Here is a 27,852-nt window from a genome sequence, read left to right as displayed (position 1 = left end):
GGTTAGGTAAACCTGCACTTGTGAACTGTCTATGAAATAAGCAAATACAACAACTGGAATAGGTATTCACGTCGTCCTTTTTTGTTAATGTTTCATTTTTATAATTCTATTTTAATAAATTGAATAGCTAAGTATTCGAATCTACAAATAGAATATATTATATTATAAATTATAATATACATTATTTATATTATAAATTCACATATTTACTACATAATGTATAGAAGGACTCTTGAATGACTATTATATTTCAAAAACTATTTATAAAGTAAAATATATTTTTATTATTTTATACAAGGAACGGATGAAGTAGATCATGGTTTGCCTTCAAAAGTTTGGCCTTTATTGTGGATAAGGACAATCCACGACCTATACATTAAAGCGGTAAGTAAAAACCAAAAATGTTATAATTTTAGTTTTGTTATAATATTTTAGATTTTTAACGGAGTGATGATAAATGTATTGATTTAATAATGATATATTTTTTTTTTAAATAACGATAATAAAATTTAGATACCCAAAAAATCTTAAAAACTGAATATAGAGTTAAATACGAGTTGAATGTATTATGTTTATTAAATGTATAATAATAATAATTTTTAAAAAATTAATAAGACACACTATATAAGTAGGTACCAGTAAAAAAATAAAATAAAATTATACATAGTCGTTTCGCCACGAAACCGCCCCTTCATTTACAAAATAATCTGCTATTTTGTTTCGAAGTTCTTTTACATCCAATGGCGATGTACGAGTCATATTCCGGATTGGTAATAAAGACATACTGTTATTGTTTTCCGATCTCCAATTTCCTTCAGTTATCTGTCCACCAACTTCTCTGTCAAATGTACTACTCGGTGTATAAATGTCCACCAAATGTATACGTTTCTGTAAAAAGTTATGGAGGTGTGCTACAGCCATAAAACAGCCTCTGCTTTTTTGGGTTCTAATAGCATAGAGTTACATAAAAGATGAAATTCCAAAAATGTATATTATAAATTATAATATACTTGGTTAATCCATTTCACTATGAAATGGAGCTTATAAGACTACATGTTTTCCGTCCATTGCGCCTAAACAACGGGAGAAATTCGAACGATCTTCATACCCTTGTGAAATAGCTAACCAGCCTTCAGATGTCGTAGAAATCTAAAAAATTTTAATAATAATATATTATGTTTTTTTTAAAACATCACATTATTATAGAAAATATTAACCACTTAAATTTTATTTTTCATATTTTTTATTGTGGTGGTTGAAGTTTAAATATTGACAAAATGCGTAGTTATACTTACGAATGTTTGTTAATTATTTTGTAGTTTAAAATGTATAAAATTGTTTGTGGTAATAGCTAATAATTGAAAATGTAATATAAGGTTGCCAATCAATTTTTTTAACAATAGTTATTAAAATATATAGGCGCAGTTTTTAATTTGGAAAAATGGAAGTACCTATCTTATACCCAGATAAACATTTTTCAACTTAAATATTCTTAAAACTTTATAACTAAGCTTCATCAATAATATAATTTTTATGTTATCATACATTTTTAGAAATAATTTAATATAACATTTAACATACAACATTTTTCGTTAATAAAATATCAATATCTACTTACAATTATATAGGTAAAACATAGCAATACATATAATAAAGTATTTATTAACTTTTAACTATTTTATTTACTAAAAAATCACTAAATTCTATTTACCGAGGGATGGAAAACTTTTTAAATTTTTTCATTTCCGTTATTGCTTATTGATTTAAAAAATATAGTTTTTTTTAGCATTTTATATGTTTTTGATTGAGTTTTTAAAAACGTTATTTTTCTAATATATTGTTTCCAAATAACGTTTTTGATAATTTCATTTTCTTTTTTATATTCTTATAAGTTATTTTAGTACCACGCATTATAGGTAGATACAAAAAATAAAATAGTTAAAATTAATTATTCTTAATAGTTATTAGGTATTTTAATTGTAATGTATAATTTATATACAATTTAGAAAATTCAAAATTTCAAATTATAAGAAAAATATAATTCATTTATTTTTTTTTTTCGTGGCATAATTTATTTTTGTTTTGGTTTTTGATTTTGTTATAATATTATTTTCGTTTTTTGGAATTGTTGGTTATCTTTTTATTAATTGGTTTAATTTTTGATTTTATTTTGTTTAATAACGTTTTTTAAAGACAATTTCCATCCCTGATTTATTGACATCAAGTAAATCATAAAAATATAACTTAAATATATAATTTAGGCGAACTATTTCTAAAATTTTTAATTCTTAAAAATAAATAAGTAAAATTAGTAAAACAGTTCATTTTTCATGTTCTTAATTCATTTTAAGTATAATATTTCAAATATGTTTTATTTATAACTTCTCAAAACATAAAAATAGATAATTGTTGAACTCCAATTAAAATCTTGATATAAACTTATAACATTGCTATCAAAATGTTGTATTAGCATTCTTAAAATATAAATTTTTTATCTAGGTTTATAAAATCTCAATATTTACAAGTATTTAGTTGTGTGTACTTTTCAGTTCGTTGAAGAATAATTAGTTGACGCCGAAAATCAAAATAAAGAATCCGAAGACTGTAATATATCATTACTGTCCATTGAAAGCCGAAACGATTCAGCTATTTTCGATGTTCCATCTTGTCCAAAAAAAAAAAAAAAACGGAGGAAAATTTTATGCTAGACCAGGCAATTTCCATTTTAATTTTTGCAGCTAAACCTGCAGAAGGAACTGAATTGGCTGAATGTAGTGCGACTAGTGCATATGGTCCGTACGGAAAATATATTGCAACGAAGTTACAAAGTATTTCCCCTCAAACAAGGAATGCTGTACAACACGAATTTAGTAACATAATTTTTAAAGCGTCTCAAGGTTTTTATGAATATAATTATACTGATACTAATAATATGAATGAACTATATAACTACAATCCTAGCTCTATACCTTCTATTTACATTCTAAGCCCTTCGCCTCCTACTTACATTCCTAGCCCTTCACCTCCTACTTACAATACTAACCTTTCCTCTACTCCTATTGCCTATGATCTTAGTTCTTATAATTTCATCTTTCAATTAATATTAAAATTAAATAAGATTTTAAGCATTTTTCAGTTTCATTAAAAGGTTATTATTTCTTTTTTTTTTATTATAGGTAGTACATGTTTATTATTATTATTATTTGTTATAATATTGTATTATTTTATTACCATTATAATTATTCTTCTTCTTCTTATTATTATTATTATTATAAAGCAAAAATGGGACTAGTATTATTATCAATACTATTTTTATTATTAATAATACAAGTAAAAATTAAACAGGAAAAAGTTATTTATATTTGATTTGTCTTTAAATTATGTTTAAAACCTTAAAAAGTTTCGAAATGTTTATTGTTTATATATAACAAATATACCTGTATATTTTTTTTTAACGCTTCCACAATAAAATTGCTTGGCATACCTCGAGAACAATCTGTCCAATAACCTGTTTTGACATTTTAAAAAGGTAAGGTAACTTTGATAGGATTCACTAGTTGCCAAAAACGTAACGTAACAGCTAACCTTTCTTGCACAGGAATGGCTTTTCGGAAATTTGTATCTTGTTTTGACATTTTTGGACCGATCAAATGTATTAAGTATTCAAAATCAATAGACGACATTCTAATGAAATTTCTGTAGGTACTGTCCACTTATTTCCTGTTGCTGAAGACAATTTAATAAATCTAATCCATTACATATATCCCTAGACTCCATCAAATTTGTTTGCTGCCATCTTCTTTCGCCTTTTTTTTCTTTTTTTAAAAATACAATGAATTAAAATAAATGATGTGCTAGCGACTTGTAAGTTAGTAGACATTGCACACGATGTGAACTCGAGAACAAATTGTGAATAACTGATGGATAGACCAGCGAATAACCGATACACAGTAGTGCTCGGCTCTAAACGTACATACTGGTCATTGTAACATTCAAGCGAGCACGAACTTTGTTGCATTACACCTAAATGCTCCGGTTTTAAACTCAAACCTAAACGCATAATACTATGCAACTATCGGATTTGTCATATTATTTACGTTTCAGAATCGAACCAAACACAAAATTATAGTTCCTAACTTACTGTCATAGATATTCTACAAAAATATAAAAATTTGCTTGACAATATTATATAGCATATTATAGCACTAAATATGTATATATGGTTATAAATATAACTATTAATTCTGAGCCCTAGTCATTACTATCAATAAGAACGGGCTCTGCAGATGGTGATGAAAACACGGGTGCATATGCACTGCCGAGGGAGACGACTTGGTCAAGCCAGCCAGAGACGTAGGCGGCCCCATTAAAGGCCTCTGCGTTTCCAAAGACCTGGCTTTATCCTTGGTTGCAGAGTCCCTCATTGGGCCATCCCTTGTCTTTGTCGGCAAACGAGAAAAGTCATACGTCCTGCACTTTATTGTCACAGACACGTATGGCGTTTCTGTGTGACCTCGTAATATAAATCGTCCCCTTGATCACCGATAAAAGACTTTATTGAAGTTTACCGTTATCCGCGTGCGGCAACTCGACCATTACTAATTTATTATGTTTAACTCTTTCTGAAATTAATACATTTATGTGATATGAGCGCGTATCATTACAATATGTACCTACCTATATATATTATACATCAATCTGAGTAATCTGACTTAATATTACCTGTGTACCATTTGCTTATGTATATTTGAATATTTCAACGGTACACAATGTAAATAAATTATTAAATCCTATAAAATGCATTGGTAGTGGATACAGTCTCCGCACAGAAATGTTTATCCACCAAGCAATAATGATTTGATGTTGAGTTCAACTAAAACAGAGTGCATTATACTGACCTACTCCTCGCGGTACCTAGCATAGCAGGATTGTCTACTCTTAAAACCTACTATACAGCACACAACTGAGCGACTTCTGAGGTTTTAATATTTTTGTTTACATATTAATATGTTATTGATTTCATTGATAAAATCAATAGGTGTTTTGCAAATGTAGAACCGTAAAATCCATATTGAAATAATTATACACATGTTTTGTTTACTACAAAATGTATAATAGAATTTTGATTTCTAGAACCATAATAGCATAATCACAATAGGTAGGTACAATATTTAACAAGTACCTACTACCTATGATGTGTTTATTATATTATAAACTACTATTTTATACAATTATATTATTTAAACATTTTATGTACTTTATAAATTACCTATTGTTTTTTGCTGAAACAAAAGATAAAACTGTAATTGTATATATTTATAATTATATGTTAAAAAAATTGTATTAAAAAAAAATGGTTGACTGGTAGACAATGGTAATACATTATATTAAACTGTATATAACTAGACACTTATAACTAGATAACTTATAACTAGACATCAATAAATTGTTTTCTTTTTATATGACAATACATTTTGTAATGAAAACAGTTTTCTAAATAAATATAATGTAAAATAATTATATTATAATCAATAACTATAAAAATGAATAATAACAAGAAATGATTTATATGGCATAAATACATTTTAAGTGTCATATTTATATTTAGTTGACATCAGAAGATTACTTTTAAATATTGCCAATATTGGATACAAGAAATAACAATGGTGTCTTATACATTTACAGTACAATAGTTTTACTTATTTTAAATTCTAAAAACATTCTATCATAAAAAAAAAAAAAATAAGATAAAAAATATATAAGATATGTGATATGAGTCACTAAGTACAATTACTTATATTTTTGTCTAATAATATTTTTAAAGTTATTTTTGTATTATACTATAACATTCATTAATTTGTTTCTTTAAATAATAGTAGAATGCTATTTGTGGTTTAACAATCAAAACCATTATAATAAAATTACTTTCTTTGCTGTTTAATTTAAGTTCTTGGTTCATCTGAAAAAGGTATCTAGATAAAATATGACTTCCATTTTTGTGTCTTGTGTACTAAATTATTTTTCATTGCCTATATGGCGCTAATTACAGTAATGGTCCAAACAATTTTCCATTTATTTATTTTTTTGTTAATTTTTTTTCGTAGTGCTAAACACGGTTTTCTTCATTATTATTGTTTTTGTAGACCAAGAATCTTAAAAAACATTTAAATAAAACATTATGGTGAAAAAAATGGTTTTGGTTGTTCCACAATAGCAAGTATACATTTTTATTTTTTATTATTTAATTAACATTATAAATATGTTGGAAAAATAAACCAAAATAATTGTATACAAAATATCATTAAAATTATAGAGCACTTGTTATTTTGTTTGGACTCATTTATGTCAAACTATGCTAATTTATGTATGAAAGCCGCAAGTAAAAAATAGGCTTTCAGATCCGAAAAGCATTTTCTTTTAAATACCTGTACAAAATAATTTAATAAATAACATATAGAATATACAAAAAACTTAACTAAACACTTTATATACAAATTTTGAGGTAAGTTTGATATTAATATATTATATCATAATCAAATTTTAAACATGAATGATATGACATGACTTAAATTTTAGCCTATTTGTCATTCATTCCACTCAATTGAAAAACTTATATCATAGACAATTTAATGGGATTATTAACATCCCTGATCAAATTTATAGACACTTCAGTTGACAATTGATTTATAGGCAAGAAGGCGGGATTTGAAGTTGATATTGTGTTAAACATTAAATGTGGCAGATGTCTGTTGTGACATTTAAAGTAGCAACAGGCACTATTTGGTGAATCTGTAGAATGGATGTTAGCATACCCCTTTGATAAGGTGATGGCTGCTGTGGATTTATAGGAGCAGTTATTAATGAAGTCTGATAAATTGGATATGGATAGCTTTCGTTCCAGCCATTTTATATGTATCTTCCATAAGCATTGTTAAACTTTGGTTACTGTTGCATTAGAAATATTTCTATTTGATGACACTGGTTTTGATTTTAAGATGTAGATGTATAATAACAAACATATTGCTAATTATACTCCAACCACTTACGATTGGCACTATATAGAGTGTTCTGTGGAATGATTGATATATGGGCCTAATGTTGGTTTCTTTAAAACATTTAGTATAAATACTATTCAATACAATCTGAACCAACAGAAAAACAATTATATCAATATTATACATAAAAATAGTACGAGTATGACTTATATAATTAAAAATTGTTTAAATAACAAGAAACTCACAAATGCCAATGGAAAATCAACTATGAGTAAACCAAGATCATGTTTAGTTTACTTGTCTAAGAGTAACTTGTCAAGAAAGTTTATTATGATTCTCTCGTCTGTGTGTAAAATATAATGTCTTCTTTGTTTATTTTTGTCAGATTTAAAAAATTTTTTACTTTCATTTAGGTACTGATTTTGATAAACCACCTTGAACACTAAAATTAAACAACATTTAAATCATTAAATTATTTAAAAAAATGTTGTTTAAAAAATATTTTTAATACATAATACACTTACTTTTTAATAGAAAACCACTGGATAAATTGGTTCCAACTGTATAGTACCGAGACGGCAGTTCTAAGTTATCCTAAAAGTAATTAAAAAGCATTGCCCTACATCCTAGACAGCAGCTCAACTTAATAAATGTATAGATAATTTAAAATGTACTATATTCACTCTTGCTAGTTAGGCAATAAATCAAAAAAATAAATATTTCTTTCAACCCATGTTTAAAGCATAAGTTGCTTTGAGTTATATGTTCTAAATGGTGAATATTTATAAAAAAATTTTTTAATACTATTAAATTATAATATTTATTAATCGTATAGTTACAGCTAAACATTTTATTCAACAAACATTAATATCTCAAATTATTTAGTTTAATTAAATGCGTAAATAAAAACATAGAATAATTTATTTGCCAATAAAACTACTACTATTACTCATACATAAATATATACTTTTATAATAGTTGAAAATGTGTATAAGGACCAATTTTAATTAAAGAATCAATAATCAATTACTACCAATGTTTGTTTTATAAAATTTAAAGAAATAATTAACAATTAATTTAAAATAATCAAAACCATTTTATAAAAATGTCATATCATAGAAATTAATACATTGATTGCTTTGTAGAAGATTCATTTATACCAAATTATGCTCATCAATGTATGAAAGCTGCAGGTGGAATATTGGCTTTCAGATCTGAAAAACATGCAGCAGCTTTAGCATAATCCCATTCATTTTCTTTTAAACACCTGTAAAATTATTTAATGTATAACATAAAAAAAAAAAAAATACAAGAAAGTAACTACAGGCCTAAACAGTTTGAAAGATAACTTTCAAGGTAAGCTTGTTATTATATTGTTATAAAATTGTAAATATCAGATGAAGAAATTTCCTAGGCCACTAATAAATAACAATACTTCCACTTTTAATATTGTAATTTATAAGATTTAAATATAGGTAATGAGTAATGACTTACTTTTTAGCCCATTGATTATTCATTCCAGACTCATTTGAAAAACTTTTAACTATAGACATCTTATCAGGAATTGCATCAACATTGCTGATCAAATTTACAGGCAATTCTGTAGACAATTGATTTACAGAGAAAAAGACAGTAGTTAAAGGTGATATAGTGTTTAACGTAGGAAATGAAGCAATTGGCTGATGTTATGAGTTTAGTTGGAAATTTTAAGTAGCTGCAGGTGCCATTTGTTGGATCTTTGGAGTGGATGACAGCATACCTACTTGATGAGAAGATGGCTGCTGTGGATTCACAGGAGCAGTCATTGGTGAAGACTGATAAGATGAAAATACGGATTGCTGATGAGTTGGTGATGGGTAATTTGGCATGGACGGATGTTAACTGGATGATGATAATGATAATAATTTCATGTTAGCTATTTCATCTGTATCCTCCATAAACATTATTACATTTTGGTTACCATTGCCGTTACAATTATTTCTTTTTGATGACATTGGTTTTGATTTGAAATTATGAAATCGTTTTGAAGATTCCTGAAATACATAATATTTATATTATAGCATACATCGTGATTATTTTAGTACAAAATACTCATTTTTTCAAAATCAATTATTTTATGATATAATCCTAAAGTTCTTAAATCACTAAGTCCATATCACTAATTATACTCCAACCACTTCCAACTGGCACTATACAGAATGTTCTGCAGAATGATCGATATACATATGCCTACAGTGGGTTTCTTTAAAATCTTCAAACATACCATTTAGTACAATCTGAACCATTGCAGCCTAAAAAAAATAACTATATCAATATTATAAATTAAAATATTATTTATTAATATTACTTGATATAATATTATTATTAAAAAACATATTACAATCTATACATTTATGTTTGTACAATATGGAATTTCTATTACATTTTAAAGTAATGAAAAATTACAGAAGAGAAGGTACTAAGTAATACAATTCAACTAACTTAAAATATTATGAAAAATCATTTTAATAGCAAGATACTCATAATTGCCAATGGAACATCAACTATGAATGAGTCAAGATCGTGCTTGGTTTTAGGTAATTTATCAAGAAAGTTTATTATGTTTTCAATGCCTCTATGTAACAAACGTCTTTTATGTTTGTGTTTTCTGCCAGATTTTAAAAAATTTCTACTTTCATATATGTACTGTGATAAATTACCGTTAACACTAAAATTAAATAAAATGTAAATTATTAAAAATTTTGTTAAATAGAAATTTTTAATACATAAAATAATTACTTTTTAAATAGAAAATCACTAGATAATGTTAATGTTGCATTTTCGTGGTAAGCTTCTGAAGCCATTTGTCTGGAAACTTGATTATCATACCGTTCATTGAGTGAGAAACGAATCTACCAAAGTCTTTACTGTATTTGGTAGTTCAGGATTATGGTCCTCTGGTAGTGGGTAACAATTACCCAAATTAATTGGCATTTTAAACTTGGTTCCAATTGTACTGTATCGAGACGGCAGTTCTAAGTTATCCTGAAAATAATTAAATAGCATTGCCCTATATACTAAACAGCAGCTCAACTTAATAAATGTAAAGATAATTTATTAAAAAAAAAAAAAAAATCTTTTCTTATAAAGACTACATTCACTCTTGCTGGTTAAGTAATAAATTAAATAAAAACTAAATATTTATTTCAACCCAGTGGCGTATTTAGGATTTGTCTGAAAGATAAGATACAACTAAAATGTTTGATACAAAATGTTTTAGGATTTTATTAACTCTAATAAAACTCTTGATATATCTTCCTGATCTCCCCCCTGTAAATTTGCCACAGTTTCAACCCATATGTAGAGCATAAGATACTTTGAATTATATGTTCTAAATGGCATATATTTATTATTCTTATAGCTAAACCTTTCATTCCACAAATATTAAGAGGACGTTATACCTGCATGTGTTGTCACTGTCTTACTAATGTAGATCATAGCAAATTTTTGTTCAGCAGAACACATCAGATGTTAGATTTAATATTAGAGTCAATTTACCTATTATCAAACTTGAAGGTAATAATGTTATCTAGGGCATCTCATATGCTTTTATTGATATTTTAATTTTTAAGCGAGTTACAGGCATTTTAAAGTTTTAATATTTTACATAACCATAACTCACTTAAAAATTAAGATATCAATAAAAGCCTATGATATGCCCTAGAAAATATTCTTACCTTTAAATTTGATACTAGGTATATTCACTCTAATATTAATAAAGTAATCTTTTATTTTATTTACATGAACAAGCATAAAAACGTGACAAATCCAAACTCTTGGTACTAGGATTGTATCGGGTTGTCATAGCTTCTATCATTTTTTCTTTGACTTCACTGAATACTGGTATGAATGATATAGGACCAGGAATATAATAATACCTTTATAACTAACTAAATACAAATATTTTTGTTAACATACATTTTTAAAATTTAACACTATAAAACTCTACAACTGAATCATTTTAACTTACTTTTCGATCATCTCTTTGGGTTATCTTATAGCTAGTGTTGTGCAATGCTTTAGCAACCTTATAATCATCAACAAGAAGTCTTAATGCATTATCAAAATATTTTTTCTGTAAAATAAATATTAATCATTGTAACGTATTCTACAAGTATATAAATACCATAGAAATAGAACACATTATATGGATATAACACAACAGATGTGATATAAGTTATAAGTTATATAAGTTGTTTGTATTATTTTTAAGATTTCATCACTATCTTCAACATTTGGCACCTTAAAAATAAGAAAACTGATAATTTAAATATGTACGATGAATATATTAAAAAATAAAACTTACAAATACTGAGTACCATCCAGTACTACTTTCTTTTAAAGACCATGATAAGTTTCTGAAGTTACCATGACCACCGCGGCCAAGATTTCTTTCAGGAAAAGACCTATTGAATATCATATTCATGAGTATATGAATTGATTTTAAAAGTGGTAATAACTAAAAAAATTAAACATTTACCTTCGACCAAAATTGTTTTTAGGTGATCCATTTCAATAAGAAAATTCTCTATCCAATTGATCAAGAACCAGATCACTTTTACCCTCCTAACTTTTATGAAAATGATTACCTCCGCAGTTGTTTGTTTTAAATGTCACCTTTTTAGTATAACCATAATTATCTGAGTATCCACCTCCTTGACTAATGCTAGGTCTTGAAGTTCGATCATCGTGTTCATTACCTACAATTTAGAACAACCATATGAAACACACAGTACCCGTTAAGACCTGTCTAGTTTAATAGAGTCAGCGAAATTAGTATCAGCTCAAGTAAAAATCCAGACTGATGTTTTTATCCAAGTCAATGAGAAATATGAAGATGCAATCAAAAACAGTTTAAAGACTGGCACAATATAAAAATAAATATAATTGTTGTATTTGAAATTTAAAACCTACCGATGAATATATTTTTACAGCATTAAAGAAAACCATGTTGTGAATGTATAAATAGAATTTAATAAAAAATTGCTCAAGCTTAAGCTCTACAATATTAAAATTAATAAAAACTAAGCCATGTGAGGGTGTTATATAATATATTAAATATTTTAATTATTTTATATAATATATTGTACCTATGATATATTCAAGCGCCAAATAGTATAAATCAACATCATGCTTGAATGAAAACAACGAGTACGTAAATAATTAACATTAAGTTATACAGATTCTCAAGAGGTCATTGTTTTCTAAGCACTCCATTTCCATCTAAATCCTGTAATAAAATCAACAATTTTTACGATATACTTACGATATACTTACGAAAATATAAGTCTTGAAATCTCACACAGCTGTTACGTTTTCGTGATCTACAAGTCATTGCGTTTAGCAAGTCATCTACACTTAAGGTTGTGTGCAATCAACAATAAACTTTGAAACTCGAAAATAAAAGTGTAAGATGAAATATGAACAGAAAACTTTATTTGTCCAAACCACGGTCTTAGAATAAACAATCCACACAGAACAAAATTAAAAAAAGAATTGCAAGTTCCCGCTACAGGTCTAACCGCATGGTTGTGATAAAGAAACTTTTCAACTAACAGTGTCGCCAGGTTTTTAAACAGTAAGCATCGTTTTTAGTCTTTTCAGTAACTTTGGATCTTTTTTAAATTATTATATAAATTAAATAAATAAACTATTTTATTATTTATTTACTAACTATTTATTAAATTTGTAAAACAAGGTACCTACCCGGTATTCCAGTGGTCAATGTGTACCGATCTACTGTACTTTAGCCATCAGCTATGGCTCAAATCTAGTGGTGCAGGGGTGAGTGCAAGTGCAACTCCCCCCCTTAATTTAATAGTTAGGTGTAGGTCAGGCGTGGTAGGAGCCAATACCATAAGCATAATTCGTATTTTATCGGCTGCCTAAATCAGACATCCTAAAATTTAGCTGTGTGGCAGAATCTAGGGTGGCTGGGGGGGCATAGAGGTAGGTAGGCAATTGATTGATACTCTATACAACAAACTCGCATATAACTATTAGATATCTATTATACTTTATACACCTATTAGGTAGTTATGGTATAATGAAAATGTATTTTTTTTTTCAATTTAAAAAATAATGGGTTTTGAAACAATAAAAATTTTTTTCGTATAAGTCGTCGTCGGTTCAAAAAAAAAAAAACCTTTTTGGCGTTTTTGTTATGTTTTACATAATATATAAGACGCCAAGACGGAGCAGTGACGGCTTAAGTTTTCAAAACTCAAGGAGCAATTTTCAAAACAACTCAACCAACCACCAACTAAATTTACTAAGACCAATGTAATATTTTTAGGTTCTTCTTTAGTTAACATTTTCATTAACTTTTACATTTTATGATATAGATACAATTATTATTTTTTATCTGAATGATCAATCTTCTGTTATGAATTATGATTAAACCTATCCAACCTAAAACATTTTTTTCCTTATTTTCGGGACAAGTGCGGCTTCCTAGTATATTCTTATAACAAGCCGCCCTTGAGATGAAGACAACACTCGCGAGTGTAGAGTCCTCGTGAGTCGTGATGCTAAATAATCTAAGGCCGGACGCATACCAAAAGAGTAAAACTGTTCCGAGTTGCCCGGCCTAAGACCGCGTGGACACTGTCACTGTGTGTTTAAATTAATTGTCGATCTCAATTTCATGGTTATCTTTAATATTTATTTACAAATACGGAGTGCAGTGAGTGCACACTGCACATAACACACTGTACCTACAGTAATTAGTAATTACTAATTACAATATTACATATACATATATTATTATAGTCTATACACTCTATAGATAATATGGGTATTATACTGTTATACGTCAGGGGCGTAATTCAAGGGTCGAGGAAGGATAGATCCCCATGTTCCGTATTTATACACAAATTACTAAAATAAAAAGTTTTAGATGTTTAATTATATTACTGTCAGAGCCCAACTTAGAGGGGGGCTAGGGGGCTGCTATTACTAATAATAATAACTTATTAGAGTGCCTATTTTATATTTACTATTAATAATCTACACATCGCAGATAATGGTCAATGGACACAACGTATATAGCGCAGTTTACGATAAATCGACTGATCTACGATCATTGTATTATTTATTATATTATACATACTTTAGAAATAGTATGACAGTCGATAGAGGTGAAACATTATTTTAAACTAAATTTTTAATTTTAGTTTTTAAGTCAATAATGAGCATTTTTAAATATTTAATAATCTCATACTCATAAAGTCATAACTCACCTAAATATTAAAATATTGTAAAAAGCCTACGAGAAAACACAGATAATGTTCTTACCTAAAAATTTGATAATAGGTCAATTAACTAAAAGCACACTATTGAAACTGGTGAACGAAAATTTACTATGTCGTACGTATGTAAGGCGGAGACAACACATGCGGGTGAGATGTCTTCTTAATAATTTTGGACACTTGATGTTTGGCAGAATCATAAAGAACATCTACTTTTCTTAATTGGACATATAAAACCAAATTTTGGATAGCTGGACACAGAACCGGCGCTAGCAAATATTGATGGGGGAGCGATATAAATATATGAATTTGCCGACTAACATTTTAAAATCTAAAACAAAATCCGCAAATGTTGTCTCTGTCGATTATCTCACACACAAGTAACATGGGAAATTTTGCATTCAGAATAATTCAATAATCAGAATAATCCATTTAATTATGTTATTTTAAAACTAGAGTACATTTATAAATTGTAAAATTTAAAGATAAAATTATTATTCGGGCATATTGTAGATTTTCAAATTGACATAACATGATGCTTTATGACTCATGTTTTAAATATCAATAAAACACTCCAAAATACCCAGATAATAATCTTAACTTTAAATTGTACACTAATGTCACTAATTGTATGTACATAATTGATCAATTTACTCTAATTTTAAAAATAATAGAGTGAAATGCATACTGAACGCAAAATGCCAAAATTTGATAATATATTACGCGTGTGTAAAACAGTCAACACTCAACACATGCCGTTAAGACTAAGACTAAAAGTATAAAAACAGCACCATTTTATTATATTATGTAAATTATTTTTATTGAAGTAAAATTTGTATTATAATTACAATGAACATTTTTATTTGGATTACAAATTACAATAAACTTTCTATCAAATTAAAATGATAGGGGTCGTGGAAGACAAGGGCTACACTTACACTACACTCTGTAAGTTACAATCATGGGTAATACACTGATACAGTGATACAATCGCGATTATTTATCCACACTTTCAAAACATTTTCACCATTACTGTTACCTATAAATGTTTGACAAACTCTTGTAACGTCAAAACTATAGGTTGATGTGATGGTAATGAGTATGTTTTAATTGTGTGAACTGTTATAATCACTATTGTATCATCTCCATTATTATTCGCATAATCGCATAGAACAGTGCCAAATTTTGTGTCCCACAACTCCTATCGCCATTTGATAGAATCATTAACAAATGTATAGGTAATTGGATTAACCTAGATTTGGTTACGGCATGGTTATCTGTCCCCAGAACCGTTTTTTTCTGAGCTTAAAACTTCCCCGTTATATTCCTATACTTCGGTGAACGTTTTCAATTTCCGGTATAACATATACTGATCATCTGCGCTTGGTAATGAAATAGTTTTATTGTCTTCCAGACTGACACTATTCTTGTCAGTAACTTGTACATCCTGTTCCACACCGTGTATATATCCTTTAAACAATATTTTGATCGACATTCGGCGTTTATTACCAAATAAACAGCAACAACAATCAAAAAATAAAAAGTCATATCATAATAAATATAATTTTACAAAAAAAATTTAAAAAATTAAAAATAAATATAGTACATACTTATAATGTTAAGTAATTGTATCTAAATTGTTGTCAAGAACGTGGCATTTGTGTAGCAATCGCTCAAAGTATACATTATTCCAGAGCATATTTTAACATACAAAGTAGATAGCACGTGACTGATGAGTGCCACCTTGTGGTTAAAAAATGTGCCCCCATGGCCCATGCCCCAAATCCCGGAGCACATTATTATTATTTCCTTATGGCTTACAGTGCCACTTAGTCAACAGTTCTTAAAATATGCTCTGCATTATTCCATAAAAACTTCCGCCATATCTTTCAAAAGACAAAAATGCATACGTAAAACTCTCCTTTCTTTTCCCGTCTCCTTATTACATACGTAAAAATTCCTATAAACTGTAGTATCGCACAATTAAGTGACGTATCTGAGTGACAGAGTCCATACTCTTACGAAATGTCGAAGAATTTTTTATTGAAAGTCACAAAGTATAAGACCATTATCATAAAGAATAAAGATAAGCCAGATAAGGTGTTAAATTGAAAATTTTAATATTTTTAATCCGTTGTTGTCTCTGTTAGCTCTAATACTTCTGTTCTGTTTGTATGAAGTTCGTTAGGCACTCGCGGTGTCAAATCTTATGAAAATCTGTGCATTTATAAATTATTTTGAATATTTTTCTTTTCTTGCAATACAAACATTTACCTAAACAAAAAAACTTAATTTTCTTGCAATACAAACATTTACCTAAACAAAAAAACTTAATTTTCTTCACAAAAGTATGGTTTATATCCATTTTTTCAAAACTATGGGCAGACATTCTATGTAAGCTGATAAATCAATTAATAATATTATAAAGCGTTCATATAATATAATATTAATAACTGAATGCTTGTGTTGCTATTACTTGCTAATAGTTTCACAGAAATAAGTAACATAATTAATTATTTTTAATTTAGCATGATAATATTTTATTTTTTTTAAATATTGTTTACATCAAACATTCTTGTTTAATTAAATATAAATGCCAAACAATTCTACAATTCTACTATTTGTAGCGGCCTCTTAATACATTGTTAAACCATTGATAATATAGTAATATAATAAAATTAGGTATATTTTAATAATTAAGTAACACTTTTTTTAGCATATCTATAACCATAAATATAATATAAATAATATCTCATTTAATAATTTTTATATTCTTTTATATCATAAAATGATACACAAAATATTTATCTTGTATAAATATTTTATTTATTAGTTAATTGTATAATTATATATATATATATTGATTTATGGTTTATGTTTTATGATTTTAAAATAACTGTGTTATAATTAGTTATTATTTACAATATACTAGATGTAATTTTATTTTTATAGCTACCTTTATTAATAAATTAAGAGTAGTACCTAGTACATAGTATAATAAAATAAATAAGGTATATTATTTTATTAAATGTTATCATAATATAAAAGTATTATATACTTAGTTGATAAGGGGCTTTTTTTTTGAAAATACTTATTTTAACTAAGAAAAGCCTGGAAACGTGTTTTTGTACCTTTTTCATATAAATTTGATTTTGCAGGGGTTTTTCATGAATTTTAAAACGAATCTTGTAAATTTATTTCATTCAAGAACTTAATAAACATAAAATAACTAGAAAATTTCGATTTTTTTTTTTATTTAGAGGAATGTTATAATATGGTTGGCTTGTATTTTAGATTATACTCTGAATTATTTGTATCCAAAAAACAGTTTAATGGTTAACTGATAGCTTTATTAAACATTTATTAATACATTGGAAATTCATATTTTATAACTTTTTACTTTCATTATATACCTGATCCAAACTTTAAATATTAAAGTTATTAACTTTGTTTTTTATTCAAGTAAAATAAAATAGTTTCATTTGTCAAAATGACAACAAGCAAACTACTAATATTTAAAATAAGTGTGTAGAAGCCAGATGCCAAAGATTTTGAAGATATATGAAGGTACAATATTATTAAAAAGACATTAAATAATATAATAATAAATAATTTAAAAAGATAAATAATAAGTATATTTTAACTTCTTTTTTATAGAATATAAAATAATAACAATAATAATCTTTATCAGTGTTTATATGCTATTGAAGGAATTCTAGATTTTAGTTTTGAAAAACACAATGTAGCTTTGGCAAAATCCCAATTATTTTCAACTAAACACCTAGAAAAAAAAAAATTAATAATAATACATTATAACCTAAATAGGCTAAATATATTTATATGATGGAATTTGGAAAAAAATATATTTAAATAAAATGTTCATAGAATGTGAATAATCAAAACTAAATATATTTCAATAGGTAGTTGAACAATATTATATATTACCTAATGAATATATATAATTCATGTATCTTACTTTTTTGACCACTTATCGTTCATTCCAGACTCATTTGAAAATCTCTTAATCATTAATAATTCATTACTAGAATTCCCGTCATGGTTATTAGAAGAATTTGAAATCATTGTAGTTGGTATTGTTGAGGATGCTAGTTCTATTGGTTTTGTGTTGAATACAGGAAATGATAATTTTTCACTAGGCACGAGACATGGCAAATTTAACTGTTGAGAGTTGGATAAGATACTGTCTGTTATCATAGTTAATGGTGTTGCAAGGCAATGCTGCTGCTGACGTGATGATTGTAAGTTCTGTACTACAGATGCATGAAAAGTAGATTTTTCCTCTGAATTCTTAGTCGGTATCAATGGAGAGAGATTATTAGATAAAAGTGAATTTTTTTGATATTCTGATGACGGACATTTGGAAATAGTTGTTTTGCAACATAATGTTGACAATACATCAGGCAAAGTATCCTCTATAAGCATTGTCGTTTTAAAACTGTTGTTATTAGATGTATGATTCGTTATTGATGGCTTAAATACATAGAATCTTTTTGTCGATTCCTAAAAATGCACATTTATAATAAACCTTGTTAAGAAAATAGACCCAAAACAATTTACTTACTTCCATTAACTCAGAGGATACTAATGTTATAAACATCATATCACTTAATATAATCCAACAATTTACAGCAGGCACTAAACTGAATGTTCTACTAAATGATCTAAATACTTGACAATTGTGGTTTTCATTAAATTCTTCAGCAAACACACCATTTACCACTACTTGAATTATTGTAGACTGGGGAAAAATAAAGTTTTAAAATTTATTTAAAACAAAAACCTAAAGACTTACACTTGCAAATGGTACATCAATTATGAATGAGCCAAAATCATGTTTTGTTTTGGGTAACTTTTCTAAAATGTTCATTATGTTTGCTTTGCCCTTGTGTAAAAAACAATTTATATTTTGATCGGGTTTCAACAAATTTCGACTTTCAGGCATGTAATTTGCTAGACTACCATGGTTACTAAAATATATAATATACACAATTAAAATTATACAGCACTAGAGATTTTATGCAATAAGTTTCTTAAATACATACCAGGATTTTAGTAAGCAACTAGATAATGAAAATGTAGCATTTTCATGGTATGCTTCCAATACCGTTTGTCTGGATACTTTGTTGTCATACTGTTCGTAGTACTTTGCTAGGAATAATTCTACTAAAGTCATTACTGGATTTGATTGTACCAAGTTAGAGCTATACTGTTGTATTGGGTAACTATTTCCTAAGTTGATTGGCATTTTCAACTTGGAACCCTCGTTGGTCAAAGGCAAATTCAAGTTATCCTAATATACAATATAAATTTATATTAAAATACTACAAATATTATATTATACTATAATATGATGCATATGATAAATAATATAATATTTTATGATAATCATTTCTAAATTTTAGTATAAGTTGTTTTATATTAAACAATAATTAATACTCATTGAACATTTTGAGTAAAACAAATTTTTATTTATATGTCTGACCTCTGACGACACTAATTTTATAGCACAAAATGCTTCAATATATTTTTTATCGGAAAGTGAATTTATTTAATTTATACTTTGACGAAAGAGAATCAAAAACAAAATATTCCTAATACTTTTCTTGATTTTGAAAAAAAGAAGGTTCCTCATAAATTATTTAAAAGCAAAGATATATAGGCACATATCAATGAGAATATGAAACTTTTAAGTATATTATATTATAAATACACAACATGTCAAAATATTTAGATACATTTTATGGTATTATCTATTTATACTCTGTTTGAGTAAAAAAATATAGTCGGCAGTCAACTATTGCACAAGGGAGTGGCCTTACTACATAAAGTAGACTTACAGATGGTTGATTTGATAGGAATAGACAAGTAGGTGTTGTCTGACCACAGTCCGATAAAATCTAATCACTACCTACATAGGCACAATTTCAATAAAAATACTGAGGGTGCTTAAGCTCTTCATTTTTCAGGCATAGCGTTGAATCGCTGCTGAATGTGATATTATGAACAAATATTTGAGACTGCTAATTTTAAAATTGGCGGTGCTAATATACCCTAAGCCTACTCTAATTGTGCCTATAATTATCGATTATATTTCTTAACTTGATCAGAGTATAAGCCACAAACCTATTCATAGGGTTCTAGAGTAAGTCAATATTGACTCAAATGTTAATAACAATAATATATGATGTAGATATTTTAATATTAATAATATATATATATATAATATAAATCTAAAAATCAAATAATAATTATAAATAAATAATTTAAATTTTTAAATTTAGATTACAAAGTCACTCAAAATTCTACATATTAAAAAGGCTCATTATCTGTTCATATTTTAGATTTTAAATCAAATAAAATATGTTTACTTTAATTATATTCTTATAGTATTATAATAAAAACTGTCATAATATTGTGAAGTTTATTTTATTAAAAAATTGGTCAATAATTTTTCACATATAACTATAATAAGATAATGTAATGACATCAAATTTAAACTTACCAATTTGATTAACATGGGAAATATTTTTTGTACATCCCTGAAACAGTTATAATAACATATTATTATGTGAATGATATACTTATATGCAAACAGGTATAAATGGGACATATTTTCCCATAAAAATAAAATTGTCATTCAAACAGTGATCCATAATTATTATTTTCAAAAATGTGTGGTATAGCTCAAAGAATATTGAAGCAAATATAATAACAAATTTGCAACATAAATAATAAATAACTATATAACATACGGTATTGATATAATTTGTCCAAAGGATGTCAGAATAGTATTTGACATTTATTATCTCTCTCTAATCCATAAGCAACATAGTAAATTTTATGTTTATAATAATGACTATAACCATATTCATTTCTCAAATTAGATTTGAATACAAATAGTAAACTTAAATTCAATTAATTAAGGTATACTAATGTTAAGAGTTTTTATATGCATTTTAAATTTTGAGAAATAAAATTAACAAAAGGTAAAAAATACTGTGAATGCCATGTATAATAATTTGATTTTCAATTTCTGCCAAAAAGGTTTTTATGCATTACTCCGCTTATATCCATTTCAAATACCAGACTACGAGTTTCATATTCTATAGATGGCCATTAACATTAAAATATACACGGCATAAGGATACAAAAATAATATGGGTATAAAATATGTACAATATACATTTTAGCATTTTATCAAAATCATCAACAGTAATTTTGCTAACTAACAAATTTAAGGCAATAAAAAAGATTGAAATTAAATGTATCATATAATTCTCATAACTATAAACTCATTAAAAAAAAAATTAGAATGTTTGTTGTTAAAATAAAAGAATTGACTCGATTTTAAATTTTGCTCACCGTCTATAACACTCTTTGTCCATTAAATCGCAAACGGGATTTTTGGATAATGTGAGAACTTCAATAGTATAACCCAAAAGACTCTTTAGTTCATTTAAATCAGACAACTGTAACAAAAATTATTTTAGCATAATATATAATACAAGTAAAAAATATACAACACATTACTTTATTAACTGCTAAATCCAATACTTTCAGTTCAGGGAACAATCTACGTATCCATGTAAGCCCTTCACCTAAATATATGTAATTGTTGGCCAGACTCAAACAATACAAATCATGCTTGGTATGTTGAGCAGCCATATTAAGTGCTGCCAAAAGAACTGCTGGTTGATTTAACGGTACAAACAGTTGATTATTGGTAAATACTAAAACAAAAATACACTTGTTTTCCCATATTTCTTCTAAAACTATTATTAACTTAATATAAAATAAACTTTTGCATACGTGAATATGCATGAAATTTTGATAAATTTAAACTCTTGGTACTAGGGTTGTAACGAGTCGCCACGGCCTCAAGCATTTTTTCTCTTACTTCACTAGATACTGGTGTTAATGATATTAACCTTCGTTTGGGTAAATATGGTAAGACATTTATAATCAACTAAAAACAAATATTAGTGTTAAAATGTAATCATACATTTAGAAATGAAAAACTTTAATTTTAAGTTTATTTCAACTTACTTTTCTATCATCTCTTAGTGTTATTTTATAACTTGTATTATGCAATGCTATAGCAACTTTATAATTATCAACAAGAAATCTTAATTCATTATCAGAAGAATATTGTTTCTATAAAATGAAAATAAATATTAAGTATTAAACTATTTTACAAGTATTATATTATTAAGTACAGTAATATTAAAAAAAGCTAATTAGTATTAAAATAGCATAGGTACATTGTATGGATAAAATAATAATGGTGAGATTTCTAATTCAATTTTTTTCAATACTTCATCAAATTCTTCAGCATTTGTCACCTTAAACATCAAAATATTAATTATTTTAACAACTACAATGGGCGCGAGTACATTAAAATTTAGAACTTACAATAATTGAGTACCAACCAGTTATACTTTTATTTATGATAAATGATGAATTTTTGACGTTGCCATAACCACCATGAATATGATTCCTTTCAGGACAAGATATCATTATCAATTTTAATAATCATGACATTTTTTAATATCTATTAATAGTAATATTATGTTAAATAGATACTTAAATACCTTTGATTGAAATTATTTTTGAGTGGTGTATTATATTTTGGAAGTCCACCATTAAATTGATTTTGAACCAAGTAGCTTTTACAAATAGTTTTATTTCCACGGTTGTACGGTTTGAATGAAACTTTTTGGTTATAATTTTGACGATATGGGTAACTTCGTCTTTTTGGAATAATGTTAGGCCTTGAAGTAAAATTGTCATGTTCACTATCTAAAAATTTGTGTCATAGATTGCATAAATAGTTATGTTTAGCATATTAATTAAAAATATATATACAAATACAACAACTCATTTGTATTAATATTTTTTAGTACATTTTTTGTGATGAAATTAAAAAAGGTATTATTTTTCTCGTCCATCGATCTTTAAAAACCGGAACGTAAGATTTAACGACAAACTAAAAATCACTAAGTGACGGAGTCAGCCGCTTTTGCGACAAGCCTTCTCACAGATTCTTAAGATTATGATATGTACGAGTACCATATTATAGTGTAATTTACAAAAAACTGAAGGATATTAATATATTGTACATATACAAGTACAACACCTATTTGGTTTCTTTTGATATACACTTCCCTTGACTCTATCGTGTATCGATATATACAAGTCTCGACACAATATACATTTAGAATTTATCTAATAACCCATCTTGCGGACTTAAGAGTCATACCAGTCATGAAGAACCATTTAGGGCTTAGAAATAAAAACTGTTAATTGTTCATTTCTTTTCAAACATAAAGTGACACATCCCGAATCTTTATTCAAATCCACCAGTAGTCGAACGAAGCCATAGTATTTTTACTATTCCTAATGTTCTGAATGATCTTTTTTTATTGTGCACGTTGTTGAAGGCAGTGATATAAAAACTAAAAACATTAAGTATTTGATAGATACTTACGTTCATAAAAGTTTTAACAAATATAACATTTAGTGTTGTTTGATAAAATATCTACAGTATTTAATATTTATGGGCTTAATACAAATTATCTGCGATCAATAATCTTACGTAGGTGTCGATCACTTGTGTCATTAATATTAGTACAATAAATATATCGTGTATTTTTATACGTAATTCATATCCTAATAGTAATTATTAATTAAGAAAAACAATTTATCTTATACTATCTAGATTAATAAGTAATATCATGGTAGTATTTATTAAATTATAAGTTGATATATTATTTTCCGGGGGTGCCCATAGGTCACGCCTTAACTTTGTCACTTGTATTTAAAATCCGGATTCCATAATAATAATTTAAATAATTTTTCAAATTGAACTATCTGGTCTGTCTATAAAATACAAATATAATATATTATATACAATTGTAATTTCAAAATAACATTGTGTGAAGTTCCTGAGATTACTGTAATACGAAAATCTCAATAACTCGAACTTCAAGATTCTTTCAAGTAGCTTTCAAACTACTTTGAGATATTATACATCTACATGTAGATCGTATGTCAAACTCGAAACGGAGTTTCCGTTTAACTGGTAGTTATAACCAATACAAACATTTGTTTTAAAATACATGAGTTCTTGGTGATATTTACATATTATTTATGCCTAACCTTTTATAAAACTCTTTGATTAAATTCAAAACAATTATATACCTTTAATTTTTATTGCAGCAAAGTAAATTGTTCCAATCCATTATTAATAACCATAAAATGTAGGAATTAGGTAACTATTTTGTAGTTATGTATAATACATACATATAATATCGTTTTTTTCCAATTATAGCCAATAGGGGCTAACTATAATTTATATTGTACAATACCAATAGCCAATAAGGGCCATACATTTTTTTCGATATAATCATAATATTACAAATTACTATAGACTGTGACTGTTTACTTATAATATTATGGATTTAGTTGCTGCTAAAAATACATATTACGGCAAAAACTAAGACTTAGGGGACACTCTGCTCCTCTTTAATTAGGGCTTGAGTATGTATTTTAGTATGTGTATAATTTCTAGTATCATGAATTTTCTAATTATTAAGCGATTGGAACATTTTTTTTTTAAATCGCATTTACATTTATTTAGGTGTTTGGCAGTTCTAAAAATTCATTAGCGCAAGCTCTGGCCTAACTGAAGAAAAAAAATCAATATGATAACCAAACATTTACATACCATATTTTATCGAAATAATAACTACCTAAGCTACAAATGTATTTTATTAGATACAGCCAATACAGAATATTTATTTTTAATTAGATCTCAAGTTCGAGGCCATTGCCGTGTATAGATGATTAAAAACAAAAAAATTTATTTAGTTTCTTTTGACTTTAAAAATCAAGAGTAATAATGATTAAGTGAGAATAATTAAGGAATAGTAGTATATTGAACTTGAATGGCTGAATTTAATATCTATTATAATAATATAATAACAGTAATTACTAATGACAATAGGTACTAATTCATGCAACGATTAATAATAACATTATCATATCAACCAATCAATATTAATTATGTATAAATATTGAATGTTTTGTTTCCAGTGAATAACAAATTGTCAAGTCTGGGTGCACAAGTCGCCACTGAATTTCGTGATATTAACACATACAAATCCAATATAATTCTTTTGACACTTAAAGATATGAAATACACGAAATAATTTATTAATATAAATGGTATGATAAAAATAAAGTAATAACTAATAAGTCAACAAAAAACACACCACAGGTTAAATTTGAATGAATGTTTAAAAATGACCCAACAGTAATTAATTGTTTACTGATAATAGTGATAATAATTATAGTTCTAGATTGCATTCGAATGTTCAATCGAATTATTTAAAAAATATATTTGCTTTATATTTTCTTCCGACAAATTTGTTATATTTATTTATAAATATATAATTATACATATAATCCTTAAATGAGAACTGGTATTACTATTTAAATGTTAATTAAATATTCAGTTCTATTTACTGTTATTCAGTACGATCAACACACATAATAATAATATTGATAGCGAATAGCGATTATTGTTTGGTATAAATGTATAATTCTATAATAAAAGTGACCAGTTCCCAGTAGGTGTACTATTGTACTAACATCGTGCTACTTGTTATGTTATAACAAAATTCTGTTTATAATAGTATCTATGATGGGTTATTCTGGTTATTCCACGTGTACAGATGAGTCCTTTATGATTGCTTATGCCCTTTATACGAGGGTATATAATAAATAGGTATAAATAGGTAAATAGGTCAATGAGTACACCACCACATTGCCCGTACTGGGAAAATTTTTTGTTAAAAAACAGTAAAGACAAAATCTCGCTAATTTACTCTAATAAGCGACGGGAAATGAGTTTCCATAACTCAAATTTGAATTAATTTGTATTTAAAACCAAGCAATTGTTTTGGTATTTCGTGGTGATCGTTACTACCGGACAAGAGTATTGTCCAAATATCCAAGCTAATTCAATAGGTAATCTCGGAACTCAGACCCAGAAAAATGTAATTATAAACAACAACAATAACAACGTAATTTTTCGTGGTCTTGAGGTCGAATTTTTTACATTATAGTAGTAATTTCTTCAAAAATTGAAACATGACATTTCTTAATTTTTATTATTTTACGATTTAGGGGAGTGGAGAGATAAAACAAAAACGTAAACAAGTCGATCACGAGTAGACTTGACGAAAAAATCAAATCTATTTTCAGAATTCTTATCGCTTCGCTAGGTGGTACAATCACAGAATATATTAAATCTATTTTTTTTTTTTTAATTTATCTTCTTTAATCTATTCTGCGGTACAATCGAAACATTGGAAATAGAGGCACGTGCCTTTTCATATTTCACGAGGATAACACGGTGTTATTAAAGAAAAGAAAACACCGAATTCGTAAGACGAAAACGGAGGAAGGTGGCGATCGATCGCACAACCGAAACCCTCGTGTTTTTATTTTTGTCCCGTATCCACACAGTGCACTGTGCACATGGCGATTTACATTCAATACTCACGTGAACGGTCGACATAATTCGAAGACGACAAATCGCGGCCGTTTAGTCGTCCGCGACGGTCGGTGTCCGGCGGGCTTCGGCGTCCGCGGCGATCGGCGTCCGGCGAGCTTCGACGTCCGCGGCGGTCGGCGTCCGGCGAGCTTCGGCGTCCGCGGCGGTCGGCGTTGGCTGGGCTGCGACGTCCGTTGTCGGATCGTCTGCGGCGGTCGGTGTCCGGCGATTTTCGGCGTCCGGTGTCGAACAGTTTGCGGTAGTCGACGTCGCGCCGTCGACCACCGGCTGCTGTGTCGGCCATCGATGTCACACTTCGTCAGCGCACGGGGTGCGGACAGAGTGAAAAACGGGTTGTAAAATGGGTACGTGAAGCGGACACGCGCACACGCTAAATCATAATGTTTGATTTTCTAAACACTACGAACGAAAAATTAAAGTATTTGTTCGGTGGTATGTATCTCTGGGACTCGGAAGTGAATAGAGCAAACAGCTGCGATCGTACGAGCACTACGAGCACACTGCAGTAACGCACGTTGGGTCACTTGGCGTCTGACTCGCGCGTGGAGCTGGAATCCGTTGACGGTTGATAAGAACGTTATAAAAATAGTCAAGAACTGGTATCGGTCGACTGCTGGCACTACAACTAACTGTGCGACGGTTAGTGGTTGGTGGAGGGAGCGACGGAAACCCGCCGTCCGACTGTGTCTCCCGTAAGTCATAGAGTCGCCGCGCCGCTCAACGACACGTGGATAATGATAATTATTTCTCAATTACGACCTATATCTCTGTGTAATACACTGCAATAGCCCCGCGAGTCGATTCTATTATTTCTAACCATAGACGTATAAAACAACGATTGTTTGTTTGTCTGTGTTTCTAACAGAATAGTCAATTAATCAATGTTTTTTGGAAATATTTTGTCAATATAATTTTAAGTCATTATTCAACAAAATTGTTAACTGATTTCTATTGTCATTATTATAAT

General features: G+C 27.8%; 1 protein-coding gene and 2 pseudogenes across 1 annotated transcript; all 3 read right to left on the bottom strand.

Annotated features, from left to right (window-relative positions):
• Positions 1 to 1,014: 1,014 nt before the first annotated feature.
• On the bottom strand, positions 1,015 to 3,880 carry LOC113555291 (annotated as a pseudogene).
• Positions 3,881 to 6,469: 2,589 nt separating this feature from the next.
• Positions 6,470 to 12,494, bottom strand: LOC113555287 (annotated as a pseudogene).
• A 5,436-nt stretch (positions 12,495 to 17,930) lies between these two features.
• LOC113553398 (nuclear RNA export factor 1-like) lies at positions 17,931 to 27,391 on the bottom strand. Its single transcript, XM_026956712.1, has 14 exons — positions 26,874 to 27,391; positions 22,897 to 23,104; positions 22,718 to 22,802; positions 22,567 to 22,647; positions 22,352 to 22,459; positions 22,115 to 22,271; positions 21,836 to 22,035; positions 21,668 to 21,774; positions 20,808 to 20,844; positions 19,348 to 19,595; positions 19,098 to 19,272; positions 18,867 to 19,043; positions 18,261 to 18,805; positions 17,931 to 18,065 (listed from the first exon to the last, which is right to left on the bottom strand). Exons 1-14 carry the CDS (start codon positions 27,166 to 27,168, stop codon positions 17,972 to 17,974), a joined length of 2,517 nt encoding a protein of 838 aa, XP_026812513.1. The 5' UTR covers positions 27,169 to 27,391; the 3' UTR covers positions 17,931 to 17,971.
• Positions 27,392 to 27,852: the final 461 nt, after the last annotated feature.

The sequence above is a fragment of the Rhopalosiphum maidis genome, chromosome 2 (assembly GCF_003676215.2).
Source record: "Rhopalosiphum maidis isolate BTI-1 chromosome 2, ASM367621v3, whole genome shotgun sequence".
NCBI lineage: Eukaryota > Metazoa > Arthropoda > Insecta > Hemiptera > Aphididae > Rhopalosiphum > Rhopalosiphum maidis.
This window is presented reverse-complemented; position numbering and strand designations above follow the sequence as displayed.

What these genes read in the sequence shown, in the direction of transcription:
- LOC113553398 (XM_026956712.1), bottom strand. Translation starts at nt 27,168, where the DNA reads ATGGCCGACACAGCAGCCGGTGGTCGACGGCGCGACGTCGACTACCGC. An exon ending in AGTTGCTTACTAAAATCCTG is followed by an intron (nt 19,273 to 19,347) that starts GTATGTATTTAA and finishes TATATATTTTAG; the next exon opens with TAACCATGGTAGTCTAGCAA. An exon ending in TATCCTCTGAGTTAATGGAA is followed by an intron (nt 18,806 to 18,866) that starts GTAAGTAAATTG and finishes GTGCATTTTTAG; the next exon opens with GAATCGACAAAAAGATTCTA.